The sequence below is a fragment of the Ranitomeya variabilis genome, chromosome 5, assembly GCF_051348905.1.
Source record: "Ranitomeya variabilis isolate aRanVar5 chromosome 5, aRanVar5.hap1, whole genome shotgun sequence".
NCBI lineage: Eukaryota > Metazoa > Chordata > Amphibia > Anura > Dendrobatidae > Ranitomeya > Ranitomeya variabilis.
Genome location: NC_135236.1, coordinates 15,877,888 through 15,899,049, shown reverse-complemented (window position 1 = coordinate 15,899,049; position 21,162 = coordinate 15,877,888). Strand labels below are relative to the sequence as shown.

The following is a 21,162-nucleotide window of genomic DNA, read 5'->3' as shown; positions in this document are numbered from 1 at the left end:
AATCCGTGTCACACACACCGATTCAGCGATGTCAGCGGGACCTCAACGACCAAAAAAAGGTCCAGGCCATTCCGACACGACCAGCGATCTCACAGCAGGGGCCTGGTCGCTGGTACGTGTCACACATAGCGAGATTGCTACTGAGGTCGCTGTTGCGTCACAAAACTTGTGACTCAGCAGCGATCTCGCTAGCGATCTCGCTATGTGAGACGGGGCCTTTACATTCTATGGGATAGTGGGGAAGAGACAAAAGGCAGTGGTGAGGCGGTGGCTCTGGCGGTGGTGAGGCGGCGGCTAGGTTATTGTTGGCTGTTGGCTTTCCTGAAGAGATGGGTTTTCAGGTTCCGTCTGAAGGATCCAAGGGTGGTGGATAATCGGACGTGTTGAGGCATGGAATTCCAGAGGATGGGGGATATTCGGGAGAAATCTTGGAGGCGGTTGTGTGAGGAACGAATAAGTGTGGAGGAGAGTAGGAGGTCTTGGGATGAGCGAAGATTACGTGAGGGAAGATATTGGGAGATTAGTTCAGAGGATAATAAACTTCTTGAATGTGGTTTTGAGCACCTTGCGGGGTGTAGTTTTTAGAATGGGGTCACTTTTGGGTATTTTCTATCACATAGACCCCTCAAAGTGTCTTCAAATGTAATGTGGTCCCTTGTAAATTTGTAAAATTTGTTGAATAAATGAGAAATCGCTGGTCAACTTTTAACCCTTATAACTTCCTAACAAAAAAAATGTTGGTTCCAAAATTTAGATGATGTAAATTAGACATGTGGGAAATGTTATTAATTCATTATTTTGTGCATTATAATTTAAGGGCATAAAAATTAAAAGTTGGAAAATTGCAAAATTTTCTAAATTTTTGCCAAATTTCCATTTTTTTCACAAAAAAAGCAAGTCATATTAAAGACAAGTCATATTGAAGAAATTGTACTGCTATCATAAAGTACCATGTGTCACGAGTAGTGTTGAGCGATACCTTCCGATATGCAAAGGTATCAGTATCGGATTGGATCGGCCGATATCCAAAAAATATCGGATATTGCCGATACCGATACCCGATACCAATGCATATCAATGGGACACAAAATATCGGAATGGTTCCCAGGGTCTGAAGGAGAGGAAACTCTCCTTCAGGCCCTGGGATCCATATTCATGTATAAAATAAAGAATAAAAATAAAAAATATTGATATACTCACCCCTCCGACTGCCCCGGTTCTCACCGGTCCAAGCGTCTGCCTCCGTTCCTAAGAATGCAGAGTGAAGGACCTTCGATGACGTCGCGGCTTGTGATTTGTCGCATGACCGCTCATGTGACCGCTCACGCGACCAATCACAAGCCGCGACGTCATCGAAGGTCCTTCACTCCCTGCATTCTTAGGAACAGAGGCACCGCTAAGAGGGTCCGCCGGAGGGGTGAGTATATCAATATTTTTTATTTTTATTATTTATTTTTTACATGAATCTGGATCCCAGGTGCTGAAGGAGAGTCTCCTCTCCTCCAGACCCTGGGAACCATACGCACCGCACACTTCCGATTCTGATTTCCAATATCGCAAAAATATCGGAACTCGGTATCGGAATTCTGATACAGCAAATATCGTCCGATACCCGATATTTGCAGTATCGGAATGCTCAACACTAGTCACGAGAAAACATTCTCAGAATCAGTGGGATCCGTTGAAGTGTTCCAGAGTTATTACCTCACAAAAGGGACAGTGGTCAGAATTGTAAAAATTGGCCAGGTCAGAATGGTGAAAACAGGCTGGGTCTTGAAGGGGTTAAATTGACCACATACATATTTTTTCCAAAAAATGACAAATTACAATGGAACATAAAGAATTCCTCAGATTGCCCAGTGTTCGGGTCATATGTGTTATGGGTCGAGATCCCGCCGCTATTATGTCTTCTGTGGTCTCCCATTCCTTTCCTGCCACAGAAGATTCTGCTCAGCAGAAGCATCGGTCCCAGTGTCTTGCTCAGGCTAATGCTTTGCATCTGGTTGCTGCTGCCTTTTCAGGTGCAGCTATAGCAATCAGCATTAGTAAAGGGCAAGCAGATGCTCCTGTGACTAAGTCCTGCTTTGGCCTTCTGAGCATGTCCGTGTGATGACCTCTCATTAGTGGCCCAGGTCCTCAAGCAGCTCTGATTGGTCCAGCAGCAAGGTCCCGGAAGGCTGCAGCTAAAAAAGGTTCACACGGCAGTGCAATAGTATATTCTAAAATCGTGGTGTGTGAATGCGTGTGTCATTGACTCTGGCGAAAGCTCCTAATGATCCCCTACCCTCTGGTTGTTGTATGAGTTATTGGGTGATTGAAGTATAGTCAGATCCAGATAGTTGCATAGCCTGTGTGCTGCCGTGCACTCAGTCAGCACAGTCCACGATAGTTAGCGTCCATTAGTAGCGCTCACCAGTGCGATTCTATGCACAGTGTTGGTTTGAGGCATTTGCCAGTGCGATACTGCGTGCACTCTGTGCACTAAATATAGTCTGCTGTGCCCTGTGTCTGCTAACAGGGTACAGCGCTCATATTTATATTGCTTTGCTGTGAGGTAACAGAGTTTGCCGCAGTTCACAATGGTAATCATTCAATTCGCGTGTGTTCGGTGCTATACTGTCATATTGCGTCCACAATTTCTGAGCAGCAGTTACCATCCCTGCATGGTAGACCACGGGTTGTGAATGCACCTTATCATTATATTTTCTTTGGTGAGTTCCGCCAGCCCTAACAATATGTCTCCTGGGACTCTTGATGGTCAAAGGAAGAAGGACCAGGTTGAGGATTCAGAGGCCCAGCCTCTTGGCTACTTAGACTGGACTGTGTGGAAGACTTTGTGGTGCTGCTTTTCAACAGACTGGAAACTATGTCTGCTATCCATCCCACAACATCCTTGCACTTGTCTGGGTTCGTTAATAATGTAGCGTGATGAACAAATTTTGACAGGAACAATGAATGTGATATGGTCACCTTCAGATCTGTCACACGATCTTGGCGGGCACCAGCATATCCATGTCCCTTAAAGTTACCCTTTCGCATCTTGAATGCAATATACTTATGAATAGTGTTGAGCATTCCGATACTGCAAGTATCGGGTATCAGCCTATATTTGCTGTATCGGAATTCCGATACCGAGTTCCGATATTTTTGCGATATCAGAAATCAGAATCGGAAGTGTGCGGTGCGTATGGTTCCCAGGGTCTGGAGGAGAGGAGACTCTCCTTCAGGCCCTGAGATCCATATTCATGTAAAAAATAAATAATAAAAATAAAAAATACTGATATACTCACCCTGGACCTTAGCGATGTAACCGGCAGCCTCCGTTCCTAAGAATGAGTGAGTGTAGGGCCTGCGATGACGTCACGGCTTGTGATTGGTCGCGTGAGCGGTCACATGAGCGGTCACGCGACCAATCACAAGCCGCGACGTCATCGAAGGTCCTTCACTCTGCATTCTTAGGGAACGGAGGCAGACGCTTGGACCGGTGAGAGCCGGTACCATCAGAGGGGTGAGTATATCAATATTTTTTTATTTTTATTCTTTATTTTATACATGAATATGGATCCCAGGGCCTGAAGGAGAGTTTCCTCTCCTTCAGACCCTGGGAACCATTCCGATATTTTGTGTCTCATTGATATGCATTGGTATCGGGTATCGGTACCGGCGATATCCGATACTTTTTGGGTATCGGCCGATCCAATCTGATACCGATACCTTTGCATATCGGAAGGTATCGCTCAACACTACTTATGAACCCAAAAAATGCTGGCTTTATTTTTCACAAGTACCCTTACAAAAGGTCTTATGTACAAAGTCACTGTATCTAGCCATGTATGGCAATTTTTATTTTTAAATCGCTTTGCTGACACACTTGAAATGTGGAGTAATGAAAATTAATTCCCACACTAAATTGTCACGTACAATTATCTCTACCCATATTGCACCAGTCACACAACTGGTAGATAAAGATATGCTATTTTTCATAACAATAGAAAACTAAGATTTGTTTTCAATCTGCTTGCTAAAACACTGCAAATTCAGAGTAATGAAGATTGTTGCCCCTGCTAAATTGTCACATATGATTATCTCTACCCATATTGCGCCAGTCACACAACTTGTAGATAAAGATTAGAGATGAGCGGTGTTCGAGTCGAACTGTTCGCCAATTTCAAATTTGAGCTGTTTTGGGTGGTGTTCAAGTTGTTCGACAAACTCGAACAATTTGCTTAAAATTTGTCTGTTCGAGTTTCTGTTCGTTCACCAAAAGCCTAACTTGATTTTCACATTAAAACTGTTATCAATGTTAATAGACTGTTTCAGTGTATATTGTGCGGGGGGGTTAACATCTGTGCAGAAATAATGCCAATCTCCTTTTTTTTTTCCTGCGGGGCGGTGCAGTCTCTCAGCCTATCAGCAGGGGCATGTGTCATTGGCTGTGTATGTCACATGTCCTTGCCCTATAAGAACCAGCCAATTTCCCCATCGCCACCATTTCCTCAATGCTGCAGTTAGTGTTAGATGGCACCACTGCTGCTGTGGGCACTATACAGTCTAAGAGTGTGAATTGCGAGCAAATTTGCAGTTAGACAGTGTTAGGTGTCGAGTTCCCGCCTGTGCACAGGGGGAATCTCGAACCATCTCCGCTGCGTTCTCCCATTCTTCTCCAGCCGCAGTGGAGTCTGCTAAGCCGAGATGTCGGTCCCAGCGTCTAACTAAGGCTGATACTGGACGACTGGTTACTACTGCCCTTCCAGGCTCTGTCCTTGTAGCCAGCAATGTTCAGCATCGAGCAGGTCTTTCTGGGACTAAGTCCTGCTTTTCCCTTACTGAGCATGCCCAAGGGACAACCTCCCATTGGAGGTAGGGGGTCACATGCTCAGGTCCTGTTGCGGCTCCTATTGGTCCATCTGGAAGGTCTTGTAGCACTGCCGCTATAAAAGGTTCGCATGGCTGCTCTGCAGTGCGCTAGTGTACACTTGTGAACGTGTGTGTGTGTTGATGAGAGAAAGTCGCTCTTTATTTAAACCCCCCCCTTGTGTTTAACTGCTCGCGAAAGGTGGATGATTGCTATCTAGCGCCAGACTTGTTATCAGCATTAGAACACACGAAACAGCATGTATTTGCTGTGAGCGCCAGTGTGGTGCCGTGCGCTATCGCAGTGCTTTCCTAACCCAAGTCTGGGTGGTTAGTGGCGTCCGCCAGTGCGACACTGCATGCACTCTCGTGCATCCTAATTATTATTTCTGTTCCTCTGACACCCCAGTTGCAGTGTCGAGCGCAAGAGGTCTAGTTGTACTCTATCCCGAGTCTTGGGGTAGAGTTCTGTGACTCCTTGCTTGCTCTCTTTGTGCGGTACCATGGTCCTGTGCTCCAACAGGGTTCGCTTTCTTCATACTGAGTGAAGTTAACCTGTGTGTGAATCCATATTATACCGCCATATAGTCCGTCATTATTTAGCAGCAGGTTTCATCTCTGCACAGTGGACCCCAGGCTGTGAACGCATCTTACACTATCTTTCTAATGACTTGGTGCGTTCCACTAGCCCTAACACAGTGTCAGTGTAAGAGCGTCCCCCGGAAACAATGGAGGCCGGGATGAAGTAGAGAATTGAAAGTGTTGAAAAGCTGTTTAGGGTTTTCAGACAGGGAGGATATGAGAGATGAGAAGTAAGTTTGTTTTGCGGCAGTGAGCGCGGACTTGAAGCTGGCGAGGGACTGCTTGTATGCGGTGAAGTGGTCGGCAGAGTGGGAGCGCTTCCATCTCCGCTCAGCGATCCTGGAAGCCAGTCTCAATTCTTTGGTTTGGCTGGTCAACCAGGGCTGCCTGTTCAGTGTACGAGTTTTGCTATGCATGAGCGGGGTGGCCGAATTGAGTGTTGCTGTTATTGTGGTGTTATAAAAAGTGGCAGCAGCATCTGTGTCATGAAGGGAGGCTATGTCTGTAAGAGGGAGAAGGGACTCAGAGAGTGATTGTAAGTTGAGATGTTTGAGATTTCTGCGAGGGTGAGTGAGTTTGTGTAGTGGGGGTTGCACACTAGGAGAGGAGAAGGAAGAGAATGTCAGTAGGTTGTGGTCAGTGTTGTGATCCCAGTGGTAGAGGATCTCTGGTATTCTGGCAAGGTAAACAAAAAACATAGGAACTGCTCTAGGGAGGTGGAAACTGGGCTAACCGCATACCTGATCCTAACACAACAACTAGAAGTAGCCGGTGAACGTGCCTACGTTGATTCTAGACGTCTCGAGCCAGCCGGAGAACTGACTACCCCTAGAGGGAAAATAAGACCTCACTTGCCTCCAGAGAAATTGAACCCCAAAGATATAGAAAGCCCCCAACAAATAATAACGGTGAGGCAAGAGGAAAACACAAACACAGAGATGAACTAGAATCAGCAAAGTGAGGCCCACTAGTCTAGATAGGCAGAAAATAGAAAGTGAACTATGCGGTCAGCAGAAAACCCTGCAAAAACATCCACGCTGAATATTTCAAGAACCCCCACACCGACTGACGGTGCGGAGGGAGAATATCAGCACCCCAGGGCTTCCAGCGAGCCAGAAAATCACATATTAAGCAAGCTGGACAAAAACACTGAAAAATGCAAATGATCCAAAGTATTCAAAACGGACTTAGCTTTTCTTGCATGAGACAGACGGAAAGGAATCAGGAGGAAACCTTATAGGACTGGATACAACGATGCCAGGCAAGAGACTGAGTCCAGAGGAGACCTAAATAGGGAACACCCGCTGCTTAATGACCCAGCTGGAGCCCAGGCCTGCAACAAGACATGCCTAACACAGTACCGTTAGTGACCACCAGAGGGAGCCCAGAAACACAGTTCACAACAGTACCCCCCCTTGAGGAGGGGTCACCGAACCCTCACCAAGACCCCCAGGGCGATCAGGATGAGCAGCGTGAAAGGCACGAACCAAATCAGTCGCATGAACATCAGAGGCGACAACCCAGGAATTATCCTCCTGACCATAGCCCTTCCACTTAACTAAATACTGAAGTCTCCATCTGGAGATACGAGAATCCAAAATCTTCTCCACCACGTACTCCAACTCGCCCTCAGCCAAAACCGGGGCAGGAGGCTCAACAGCAGGAACCATAGGCACCACATACCGCCGCAACAAGGACCTATGGAACACATTATGAATAGCAAATGACGCTGGAAGGTCCAAGCGAAAAGACACCGGGTTAAGGATTTCCAAAATCTTATAAGGACCGATAAAGCGAGGCTTAAACTTAGGAGAGGAGACCTTCAAAGCAACATGCCGAGAAGACAACCAAACCAAATCCCCAACACGAAGTCGGGGACCCACACCGCGGCGGCGGTTGGCAAAATGCTGGGCCTTCTCCTGTGACAATTTCAAATTGTCCACCACATGGTTCCAAATCCGCTGCAACCTATCCACCACAGAATCAACCCCAGGACAGTCAGAAGGCTCAACCTGACCCGAGGAGAAACGAGGATGAAAACCAGAGTTGCAGAAAAAGGATGAAACCAAAGTGGCAGAACTAGCCCGATTATTATTATTAAGGGCAAACTCGGCTAGTGGCAAAAAGGTAACCCAGTCATCCTGATCAGCAGAAACAAAACATCTTAAGTAAGTCTCCAACGTCTGATTAGTTCGCTCGGTCTGGCCATTAGTCTGAGGATGAAAAGCCGACGAAAAAGACAAATCAATACCCATCCTAGCACAAAAGGATCGCCAGAATCTGGACACAAACTGGGATCCTCTGTCAGACACAATATTCTCAGGGATGCCGTGCAAACGAACCACATTCTGAAAGAACAAAGGCACCAAATCAGATGAAGAAGGCAACTTAGGCAAGTGCACCAAATGGACCATTTTAGAAAAACGATCGCACACCACCCAGATGACAGACATCTTCCGAGATACCAGAAGATCCGAAATGAAATCCATGGAAATGTGCGTCCAAGGCCTCTTCGGGATAGGCAAGGGCAAAAGCAACCCGCTGGCACGAGAACAGCAAGGCTTAGCCCGAGCACAAATCCCACAGGACTGCACAAAAGAACGCACATCCCGCGACAAGGAAGGCCACCAAAAGGACCTAGCCACCAAATCTCTGGTACTGAAAATCCCAGGATGCCCCGCCAACACCGAGGAATGAACCTCAGAAATAATTCTGCTGGTCCATCTGTCAGGGACAAACAGTCTCTCCGGTGGGCAACGATCAGGCCTATCAGCCTGAAATGTCTGCAGCACTCGTCGCAAATCTGGGGAAATGGCAGACAAAATCACTCCCTCTCTGAGAACACCAACCGGCTCCGAGACTCCAGGAGAGTCAGGCAGAAAACTCCTAGAAAGTGCATCAGCCTTCATGTTCTTCGAACCAGGCAGGTACGAGACCACAAAGTCAAAACGGGAGAAAAACAACAACCAACTAGCCTGTCTAGGATTCAAGCGCTTGGCAGACTCAAGATAAATAAGATTTTTATGATCAGTCAAGACCACCACACGATGTTTAGCTCCCTCGAGCCAATGTCGCCACTCCTCAAATGCCCACTTCATAGCCAACAACTCCCGATTACCAACATCATAGTTCCGCTCAGCAGGCGAAAATTTTCTTGAAAAGAAGGCGCATGGCTTCATCACGGAGCCATCAGAACTTCTTTGCGACAAAACGGCCCCTGCACCAACCTCTGAAGCATCAACTTGAACCTGGAAGGGAAGAGAGACATCCGGCTGGCACAGGACTGGCGCTGAAGTAAACCGACGCTTCAGCTCCCGAAAGGCCTCCACGGCCGCAGGAGACCAATTAGCAACATCAGAACCCTTCTTGGTCATATCCGTCAAAGGTTTAACCACGCTAGAAAAATTAGCGATAAAACGACGGTAAAAATTAGCAAAGCCCAAGAACTTCTGCAGGCTCTTAACAGACGTGGGCTGAGTCCAGTCATGAATGGCACGGACCTTGACTGGGTCCATCTCCACAGTAGAAGGGGAAAAAATAAAACCCAAAAAAGAAACCTTCTGTACCCCAAAGATACATTTTGAACCCTTCACAAATAAAGCATTCTCACGCAGAACCTGAAACACCATCCTGACCTGGTTCACATGGGACTCCCAATCATCAGAAAAAAACAAAATATCATCCAGATAAATAATCATAAATTTATCCAGATATTTCCGGAAGATGTCATGCATGAAGGACTGAAACACAGAAGGAGCATTAGAGAGTCCAAAAGGCATCACCAGGTACTCAAAATGACCCTCGGGCGTATTAAATGCTGTTTTCCATTCATCTCACTGCTTTATGCGCACAAGGTTATACGCACCGCGAAGATCTATCTTGGTGAACCAACTGGCACCCTTAATCCGAGCAAACAAATCGGACAACAATGGCAAAGGATACTGAAATTTCACCGTGATCTTATTCAGAAGACGATAATCTATACAAGGTCTCAAAGACCCGTCTTTCTTGCCCACAAAAAAGAATCCTGCACCAAGAGGAGAAGAGGATGGGCGAATATGTCCCTTCTCCAAAGACTCCTTTATATAACTCCGCATCGCGGCATGCTCTGGCACAGATAAATTAATGCGTAGTCCCTTAGGAAATTTACTACCAGGAATCAAATCTATAGCACAATCACAGTCCCTATGAGGAGGAAGGGCACTGGACCTGGGCTCACTAAATACATCCTGATAGTCTGACAAAAACTCAGGGATCTCAGAAGGAGCAGAAGAAGCAATAGACACCAATGGAGAATCGCCATGAATCCCCTGACAACCCCAACTTGACACAGTCATATGTTTCCAATCCAAAACTGGATTATGGGCCTGTAACCATGGCAGACCCAAAACAATAACATCATGCATTTTATGCAGTACCAGAAAACGAATCACCTCCTGATGTACAGGAGTCATGCACATGGTCACTTGCGTCCAATACTGAGGTTTATTCTCTGCCAATGGCATAGCATCAATTCCTCTAAGAGGGATAGGATTTTCCAAAGGCTCCAGGACAAAACCACAGCGCCTGGCAAACGACAAATCTATCAGACTCAGAGCAGCACCAGAATCCACAAAAGCCATAGCTGAGTAAGAAGATAATGAACAAATTAAAGTCACAGACAAAATAAACTTAGGCTGAAAAGTACCAATGGCGACAGGATTAACAACAATTTTTTTTAAGCGCTTAGAGCATGCTGAGATAACATGTGTTGAATCGCCACAGTAAAAACACAACCCATTTTGACGTCTATGATTTTGCCGCTCGGCTCTGGTCAGAATTCTGTCACATTGCATAGAATCAGGTGACCGTTCAGACAGCACTGCCAAAGGATTAGCAGATTTGTGCTCCCGCAAACGTCGATCAATTTGAATGGCCAGAGCCATTGAATCACTCAGACCTGTAGGGATAGGAAACCCCACCATCACATTCTTAATGGCTTCAGAAAGACCAATTCTGAAATTTGCGGCCAGGGCACACTCATTCCATTGAGTAAGCACGGACCATTTCCTAAATTTTTGACAATACACCTCAGCTTCGTCCTGACCTTGAGAGATAGTCAGCAACATCTTTTCAGCCTGACTTTCAAGATTAGGCTCCTCATAAAGCAAACCAAGCGCCAGAAAAAACGCATCAACATTCACCAATGCAGGATCTCCTGGCGCCAGAGAGAAGGCCCAATCTTGAGGGTCGCCGCGCAAGAAGGAGATAACAATCTTAACTTGCTGAGCGGAATCACCAGAGGAACGAGGTTTCAGAGACAGAAACAATTTGCAATTATTCCTAAAATTCAGGAACTTAGATCTATCTCCAAAAAATGGCTCAGGAATAGGTATTTTTGGTTCAGACATAGGGCTATGGATAACAAAATCCTGAATGCTTTGCACCCTAGCAGCAAGCTGATCCACACTAGAAGTCAGAGCCTGGACATTCATATCTGCAGCAGCGCTCAAGCCACTCAGAGAAAAAGGGGATGGAAGAAGCAAGGCAACCTGCAGCAAAACACACACAAAAAAAAAAAAAACCCCAACTCAGGACTTCTTTTTAATCCCGCTTCTGCGATGCAATAAACATTTTCTTTTGGCCTGGCATTCTGTTATGATCCCAGTTGTAGAGGATCTCTGGTATTCCGGCAAGGTAAACAAAAAACATAGGAACTGCTCTAGGGAGCAGGAAACTGGGCTAACCGCATACCTGATCCTAACACAACAAATAGAAGTAGCCGGTGAATGTGCCTACGTTGATTCTAGACATCTCGAGCCAGCCGGAGAACTGACTACCCCTAGAGGGAAAATAAGACCTCACTTGCCTCCAGAGAAATTGAACCCCAAAGATATAGAAAGCCCCCAACAAATAATAACGGTGAGGCAAGAGGAAAACACAAACGCAGAGATGAACTAGAATCAGCAAAGTGAGGCCCACTAGTCTAGATAGGCAGAAAATAGAAAGTGAACTATGCGGTCAGCAGAAAACCCTGCAAAAACATCCACGCTGAATATTTCAAGAACCCCCACACCGACTGACGGTGTGGAGGGAGAATACTGTAGGTTTTCTGTGGCAGAAAATGAAAGACAGATGCCACACACAGGACTGGCACTGATGCAGATTTGCCAATCTTAATCTCCCACTTGTTTTATTTTTTCTGGGAGAATTGTGAAGAAATCAGGCCCACTGTTGTACTGTAGGTTTTCTGTGGCAGAAAATGAAAGACAGATGCCACACACAGGACTGGCACTGATGCAGATTTGCCAATCTTAATCTGCCCCTTTTTTTCTGGGAGAATTGTGAAGAAATCAGGCCCACTGTTATACAGTAGGTTTTCTGTGGCAGAAAAAGAAAGACAGATGCCACACACAGGACTGGCAATGATGCAGATTTGCCAATCTTAATCTCCCACTTTTTTATTTTTTCTGGGAGAATTGTGAAGAAATCAGGCCCACTTTTATACAGTAGGTTTTCTGTGGCAGAAAAAGAAAGACAGATGCCACACACAGGACTGGCACTGATGCAGATTTGCCAATTTTAATATGCCCCTTTTTTTTCAGGGAGACTAGTGAATAAATCTGGGCCACTGTATTTTCTGTGGCAGAAAGTGGCTTGAAGAGATATAACAAAAAAAAAAAAGGGACTGTACTACAATTACTATCTCCCTACAGTAATCTCAGAAAAGTATGACAGGCAGCAATAAAAAGGACTGCTGCACACAAAAGTCAAAAGTGTGGACAGACAAACAAGATAGCTGTGCAGAAAGGAAGGAGCAACAGGATTTGTGCTTTGAAAAAAGCAGTTTGTTTGTACAGCGGCGTACACACAGCAACGCAGCGATCAGGGAGCCTTATAACCTACAGAGCTGTTGCACAGAAATCTAGCCTCAACTGTCCCTGCAAAGAAAAGGTGGTGTTGGATAGTGGAAATTGCTACAGCACAAGCGGTTTTGGGGTTAATTTACCCTGCCTAACGCTATCCCTGCTTCTAATGAAGCGGCAGCAACCTCTGCCTATGCTCAGATCAGCAGCAGTAAGATGGCGGTCGGCGGGAACGCCCCTTTATAGCCCCTGTGATGCCAGAGAAAGCAAGCCAATCACTGCCATGCCCTTCTATAAGATGGTGGGGACCAGGACCTATGTCCACACTCTGTGTGCACCTTGATTGGCTGAGAAATGGCGCTTTAAGCGTCATATGAAATGCGACTTTGGCACGAAGATCGTGTACTGCATTGCCGATCCCACGCTGGGATCTGATCGGGTTTCATGAAACCCGACTTTGCGAAAAGTCAGCGACTTTTGAAAATGACCGATCCGTTTCGCTCAACCCTACTCAGGACAAATTGCACAACAACATTTGGGTCCAATTTCTCCTGTTACTCTTGTGAAAATAAAAAAATGGGGTCTAAAAGATAATTTTTGTGGAAAAAAACATGATTTTTTATTTTTACGGCTCTACATTATAAACCTTAGTGAAACACTTGGGGATTCAAAGTGCTCACCAAACATCTAGATAAGTTCTTTTGTGGGTATCATTTCCAAAATGTGGTCACTTGTGGGGGGGGTGTCCACACCAAACCAGACATGGCATCCGATTTCAATTCCTGCCAATTTTGAGTAGAAATAGTCAAACGGTGCTCCTTCCCTTCCGAGCTTTGACATGCACCTAAACAGTGGATTTTCCCCATATATTGGGTATCGGCATTTTTAGGAGTAATTGCATTACAAACTTTGGTGTTCATTTTTTCCTGTTACCCTTGTGAAAATAAAAAAAAAATTAGTCTAACTTTTTAGTGAAAAAAGTTAAATGTTCATTTCTTCCTTTCACATTCCATTAATTCCTGTGAATAAACTTCTTGAATGTAGTTTTGATCAGCTTGAGGGGTGCAGTTTTTAGAATGGTGTCACTTTTGATATTTTCTGCCATATAGACCCCTTAAAGTGAATTCAATTATGAGGTGGTCCCTAAAAAAATGGTTTGGTACATTTTGTTGTAAAAATGAGAAATCGCTGGTCAACTTTTAACCCTTATAACTTCCCAGCATAAAAAAAATGTTTGTTTTTTTAAATTGTACAAATGTAGCATTAACATGTTGGAAATGTTATTTAGGAACTACTTTGTGTGACAAATTTCTCTGATTTAAGGGTATAAAAATTCAAAATTTGAAAATTGCAAAATGTTCACCAAATTTCTGTTTTTTTACACACATAAATGTATTTTATATCAAGGAAATTTTACCAAAAGCATTAAGGAAAATATGTCACGAAAAAACATTGCCAGAATCACCAGGATGCGTTGAAGCATTCCAGAATTATTACCACTTAAATGGACAGTGGTCAGAATAGTAAGAACTGGCCCGGTCATTAACGTGCAAACCATCCTCGGGGGTAAAGGGATTAAAAACTCACTAGTGTGCCAGTGTTATCTCTCTACTATTGATTATCTCTAGGATCTCCATATCTCACAGAGCAACCTTTCCATTTTTATTATTGTAATGACTGCAATTTATGGATTAAAGGTAGCTCAATTGTCTCACTATTTAGGATATATACTGGTCTCTCGAGTAGTAGCTAAAATACAATCACGTAGCCATTGTCTCCCAAATCATAACATTATGGACATGAAATTACTTGTGTTAAAAGGTAGCTTCAAATCTAGGAGAGACAGAAGAGTCTGGGAATATAAACTGATGACGACCTTTGACAGTCTCACTGCAGGAATGAATGTGTCGCATGGATTTATGTCTTTTTACATCAACTAAGGAACTTACCCCTCAGACCATGTGATGTCATAACAACAGAACCAGACCCCGATCAGAGGAAAATAAAACATTCCTTATCTAAGAACTGGTCCAATATTTATGGACATCACTGTTTATCACTCATGGTAATTCTGCTTCATGTCACCTGTCTTATCCATGGTTTTTCCTTTTTTTTTTCTTTTTTTCTGTGCTATGTTGTGCATAAATGTGATTCTTCAGTATTTATTTTAGTCTTTGCCCAATGAAGAGACCTGTGTAGTCTCGAAAGCTTGCAATTTGTCACCATCTTTTCAGTTAGCCATTAAAAGGTATCAACCACTGAGGACTCTCAATTCTAAATATTTTTCTATCCTAAATAGTGAGACAATCGAGCTGGCTTGAAAATGGAAGGATGCTCTGTGAACTAAGGAGATCCTAGAGTTTATCAATAGCAGAGAGATAACAATGGCACACTAGTGAGTTTTGAAATTTACTTTACCATTTTTAATAGACATAAATAAAATTCATGTTTAAATGCATCCCTTAATTACGGTCTATTAACCAACTCTGGGTAATTTGGTATTTGCTGACATTTAATCATATTCTGAATTCCAAAGTTTGGATCACCTACTAACTTCTTATCGACATTGGTGTAAGGAACGCATCCCTTTATCTCATTTCAATACTTTGATGTGTCCTTGACTACCACTGATTCATCCTTGCATCTGTCTTACTGAAGAAAGAGTTTCTTTAACCACATAACATGAACCAAGGTAAATAAAGGAGGATATTTGTTCAAATACCTTATGAAATAATGATTATGGATGTTCACCAAATATTTTTTTCTTTCATGGATTATCTGTTTAGAATATTTTGGTTCATTTTCCAGGGCTTTTGCTTATGTTATGAATAAATTGTTGTACGGCTTTTTTAATGTCTTCATTTCTCAAACTATATATAATTGGGTTGACCAAAGGAGTTAGCACAGTATATAGCAGCGAGAGGATCTTACTCATCGTGAGTGTTCGGCCTTTTTTTGGGACAACGTAAACACCAAATATAGTCCCGTAGAATATGGAGACCACAGTGAGGTGGGAGCAGCAGGTGGAGAAGGCTTTCTGTCTGCCGGTTTTGGATGGAATCTTTAACACTGTGACAACAATGTAGGTATAAGATGCTACAATTACTACAGTTGGAATAATTACAGTTGGAATACTTACTAAATAAATCTCTAAATTTAGTACGAAGGTTTCAGAACAGGAAAGTTCTATTAAGGGATCAAGGTCACAGAATAAATGGTTAATGACTTTTTGACCACAAAAGTTTAGCGTTGCTGTTGTTATGACACAAATTAAAGTAATAGAAAATCCAAACACCCAACAGCATATGGCCAATATTGCACAATGATGGTTTGTCATTATAGAGGCATAGCGGAGGGGGTTACAGATGGCCACATATCTGTCAAAAGACATTAAAGCGAGAAGAAAACATTCAAAAACTACTGAGGAGCAGAAGAAATAAAACTGAGTGATACATCCAGTAAAAGTAATGGTACTCCAACTATTCAGTAAAACATGGAGCATGTTCGGAACAATATCTGAGGTCAACAAGATGTCACTGATGGACAATTGTGAGATGAAGTAGTACATTGGAGTGTGGAGGTTCTTGCTGGTGGACACCAAGATGACGATCAGGAGATTTCCACATAATATCAGACAATAAACAACAAAAAACAGACAGAACAGTAAAATTCTCAAATTTTGACTGACTTGAAATCCTAAGATGTAAAATTCTGTGACCAGCGTCCTGTTGTTCTCCTGCATTTAGACCAGAAAAGTAATGGCACTTATAGTAGGACACAAGACTAAGAGTGGCCTCAATATATGACCTGCTCCATAATGAAAACTATAACACTTATTGTGCAGTGTACAAAAACTTAGTGAATTTGACCTAAGACTACAACAGATTTTTGCAGAACTCCTGAAGGCAGATGTAAGAGAACTTAAAGCAAATGAGTATAATGTATTAGATTTTGGCAATTTTAAGCATGCAAAACTAATCCAAAAAACGAGTGTGATTTATGCAGCAATAACTGTATCTAAACATTTCTGGGAATTGTGGAATAATCCTGCACTTTGACTTCAGCCCATTTCTCACTTCACTGCGAAACAGCTAAATTATGGCAAAATGATATGTTGGTGCTAGGGTTGAGCGAAACGGATCGGACATTTTCAAAAATCGCCAACCTTCAGCAAAGTCGGGTTTCATGAAACCCGACCAGATCCCACTGTGGGATCGGCCATGCGGTTGGCGATCTTCGCGCCAAAGTCGCGTTTCATTTGATGCTTTCCCCACCATTTTTCAGCCAATGAAGGCGTGTGGGCAGCGTGATGACATAGGTTCCGGCTTGCTTTCTGCAGCGTCACATGGGGTAAAACCGCCATCTTACCGTTTGGGATGTAGCGATTTCCACAGTCCAACACAACCTTTGCTTTGCAGGGACGACGGAGGGTGGAGAGAGAGAGAGAGAGACTTTGCTCCCCCATTGACTTACATTGGGTTTCGTGTTTCGGTCGATCCCCGACTTTGCACGATAATCGGACGATTTGACTCGACTCGACTTTTGACAAAACCCGACTCGATCCTAAAAAAGTTAAAGTCGCTCAACCCTAGTTGGTGCTATGTTAACAAAATAAATTAAATATTAAAGAGGACCTGACAGCTTTCTGGATATCGCTGATTTAATAAAAACTTCTATAGAATTTCTGAGATTGCTACATTGTGCAGTTTCCCTGATAATCTTCTTAGAAATGTGTGAATCAATTAACATGTGGGTGTTAACCATTGTGACTGTGTCCAGAAACTGTGGCTATCGAATTAGTGCTGACATTGTAAGAATTTCAGACTACATGGAAAACACACTTTCCAAAAAATACATTTTAGAAGTGGTGAAAAGGGGAACGATGCTATAATAAGACAAATAAAAGATATTATAAACTTTTTATTTATTATAAAATAAATATTTTTAAAAATATCCTTGTCTACAGAGGTGACTCATCCTATTTAGGGGTAATTTGAAAAATAATAACAAAGTTTATATACTTTCTTGGGATAGGAGATCACTTCCTCATTGCTGAGGCTCTAACTGCTGAGATCCACAGCATTCATGAGATCGGGGCTCTGAAATCGCGTGATCAGACCTCAAGGACTTCGACTTGAATGCAGCAGAAGTGTGCATGCTTATGTCCACACCACTCAATTTCTAAAGGACTGCTAGAGAATCTTGACTGCTCTAGTCCTTTTTATCCAGCAGTCACATTGAAAATAAGTGGAGACGCAGCCAAGTATGCCAAACTCTGTTCCATTACCTAACACTGACAGACAAAGCCATGCACGACAAGTCTCCTCCATACATCAGGGACTTGGTCTCCTGGAACTTACCGGCATGCAACCTCCGATCCTCGGAACATCTCCTTCTCTACTCCTCTCATATCATTTTCTCAAATCGCATACAAGATTTCTCCCCTGCATCTCTTCAACTCTGGAACTCTATTCCAACACATCAGACTCTCACCTACCGTGGAAACCTTCAAACAAACCTGAAGACCCACCTCTTCTGACAAGCTTACAACCTGCAGTAACCACAGATCCACCAAACCGCTGCATGACCAGCTCTGCCCTCACCTGCTGTATCCTCATCCATGCCTCGTAGACTCGTGAGCCCTCATGGGCAGGTCCTCTGCTCCTGTACCAGTCAGTCACTTGTGTTGTTCATGATTATTGTACTTGTTTTTATGTATACCCCTATTCACATGTAAAGTGCCATGGAATAAATGACGCTGTAAAAATAACAATAATCCAGGAGGAAGCTGAAGAGCCAAAATCTGGGGGTTCCAGATACCGATCTCAAGATTGATGGGGGTTCCAGCAGTTAGACTAGCAATTAGGAAGTTAACCCCTATTTCAATGATTGCAGAAAAGCTTATTTTTGGGGAGGAATAAATCTCTAAGCATGACCATGTTATTAGTATTTAGTATATTAAACACAAATGTTGCTATACTATGCATGCTACCTAAAGATCATCAAATCAGTTTGATGCAAAATCAAATTCAAGTAAATTTTATGAAATTTGCAGGTTTTCAGGGAATTCAAAATAGCATTAAACATTGTTGATGATTGCATTAGCCACAGAAGGTTAATAGGACCTCATGGCCTGACAGCATAGGCTTTCCCATAATGTCTTACAGCTATTTCATCACTTAGTCTCTCCTGATTTGATGTACTATACTATCATAGCCTGTATAAAATCCTAAGCAGGGAATGCAGCAGCCATTTTAAGGTGATTAGATATCATATAATATAATAATACATAATATATTTGTCTACACTACTGTTTTACAAGTCAATCTATAAAGTTCTACACTTCACATCACATAGGGCTTACCCTCCATGTGGAGTGTGTCAATGATGCCTTCTGGACATCTGTCAAGTCAGAAGTCTTCCCCATGATTGTGGAGCCTACTAAAGCAGATTAATGGACCATTTTAAATGCTTAGGGAGCCTTTGCAGGCATTTTTGGTTAATTATTCTAATGTACTGAGATCATGACTTTTGGGTTTTCATTGACTGCAAACTAGAATCATCAACTTTAACAGAAATAAACACGTGAAATAGATCACTCTGTGTGCAATGACTCTATATAATATGCAAGTTTCACTTTTTGTATTGAAGAACTGAAATAAATTCACTTTTTGATGGTATTCTAATTTTGTGAGAAGCTCCTGTATCACTACGGACATTCAGGAATCACCAAACTGGGAATACATTATTTGTTTTCTCTCCTTAATCCCAAAGTATTAAATGAGTATAACAAGAAATCATCATATAAAAAATCATATTACAAATATTATACATTTTGTTTCCCAAAACTTATTATTCTTTTGTTGAGTTGTAAGAAAATGCTCACATTTTATAATAATAGATGTAACATATAAATAAAATTATGAAGCTATGCAAAAGAAAATATAAGGGTAAACCAAACCTTCTAGAATAACAAAATGACAAAGGCTAGATAAATATAAATGATATAATTATAATAATAATCCTTCAACATTTCACATATCTTGTATATTGATTATAAAGGATCACACATTTGGTTATAATCTTTATATTTTTCTGCAGATGTTACTCACATTAGATATTTCTTTGTTCTTTTCATTTATTTTCAGATTAATATTTCTTCTTGGTCCCAGTTCTTCGATAAGATTGATGATAAAATTAGACAGCAGCGTTGTCGGCTTGGTTTGACCACCAGATACATAAATATGAGGATTTGTTTATGGATATTTATATATAATATAAAGGCAAGATGCAAAGTAGAATAACTTCTGGGAGATATCTCGGTGGTAGACTGAGGAGTCCCTAGAGTCTTAGCCAATGGAGAAATATAAAAATTACAATAAGTAGGTAAAGTTGTACAGGAAAAAGTTCAGGTAGAAAAAAGTTTTACACCAAGAACAAAGTTAGTGTTTACTGTTCTGAAAGTTCTAAAACAAATTTAATGTAAATATCTCGCCATAAGGACATAAGCTGATTGTAGTGAGTCCAGCTGTATATACCCGGTGATCGTCAGATAAAGGTGGGTGGACGGCAATATACTCCCCTTGTGGTGGCGGTTGTAGGACAAGCCACACCAACATTTAGGGCTTGCTCACTATGTCATATAACATTGCTAAAAGAAGCTTTTTATTGCAAAACTAATTTTTGCATCACCATCTTTTGAGAGCTATAATTTTTCCACATTTCTGCCAACACTCATGTGAGTGCTCATTTTTTGCGAGACTAGTTGACGCCTTTATTTGCACCATTTTTTGGGCTTATAATGATTTTTCACTGCTTTGTCTTCTGATTTTTTTTAACAAAAACCATCGAATTAAGATTTTTATTTTATGCCATTCCACATGTAGTAAAATAGATGAGGCAACTTTATTCTTCAGGTCAGTAGGATTACAGCGATACCACGTTGATATATTTTTTTTATGCTTTGGCGCTTTTACACAATAAAAATATTTTATTAAAAAAATTATTATTTTTGCATCGCTTTATTCTGAGAGCTATAACTTTTTTATTTTTCCATTGATTAAGCTGTATGGCGGCTTGTTTTTTCTGGGACATGATCTTTTATTGATACCATTTTTATTTATATTTGTCTTTTTGATTCACTTTTATTCACTTTTTGTTAGGCAGTATGATGAAAAAGCATAGTTTTTTGTCCATTGTCTATTTGTTTTTTATGGTGTTCACTCAAAGGGTTAACTAGTGTGACAGTTTTATGGTCGTTCTGGACACAGAGATATCAAATACTTGTCCTTTTTTATTTTTATGTTTTTACACAAAAAAACTAATTTATGGGCAGTATATATTTTTCTTTTATTTTTCTTACTTTGGTACTTTAAAAAAACTAACTTTCTTTATTTTACTTTTTTACTTAGTCCTTTTGTGGGACTGTCACTTTTTACAGTCTGATAGCAGTTATAAAGCACTGCAATGCGTTATAGCTATCAGTGCTGCACTGACAGAAGCCCCTTTGACCATACTACATATGTGGTGTCTCAAGATTGCTAGCCCAGTGTGACTCAGGGGCCGTCATGGTGACCTTGGGTCACCATGGCAACAATAGATCCATCGCGATGGCAGCTCTCTCTCCCTGGCTTCTAAATGCTGCAATCAATATTGATCACAGCTGTTAGGAGGTTAAAGTAGCGGGACACAGACGAACGTTATTGGAGTTTAGAACCGATCATCAAATGTAAATTTGACACAAAAAGGCTACCAATATGGCACGAATATGGCAAATTCAGAATCCGCGACTGATTCCGAACATATTCGCTCAACTCTACTCCTGAGCCCCACAGTGTAAGGAAACTGCAATTAGTATCCACATGTTTGGCATTACTGTAAG

The 21,162-nt window shown here is 42.2% G+C and overlaps 1 protein-coding gene across 1 annotated transcript; it reads right to left on the bottom strand.

Moving 5' to 3' along the window:
* Positions 1-15,078: 15,078 nt before the first annotated feature.
* On the bottom strand, positions 15,079-16,023 carry LOC143774633 (olfactory receptor 1500-like). Its single transcript, XM_077262387.1, has one exon. The coding sequence runs from the start codon at positions 16,021-16,023 to the stop codon at positions 15,079-15,081; it is 945 nt and encodes a 314-aa protein (XP_077118502.1).
* Between the last annotated feature and the right edge of the window lie 5,139 nt (positions 16,024-21,162).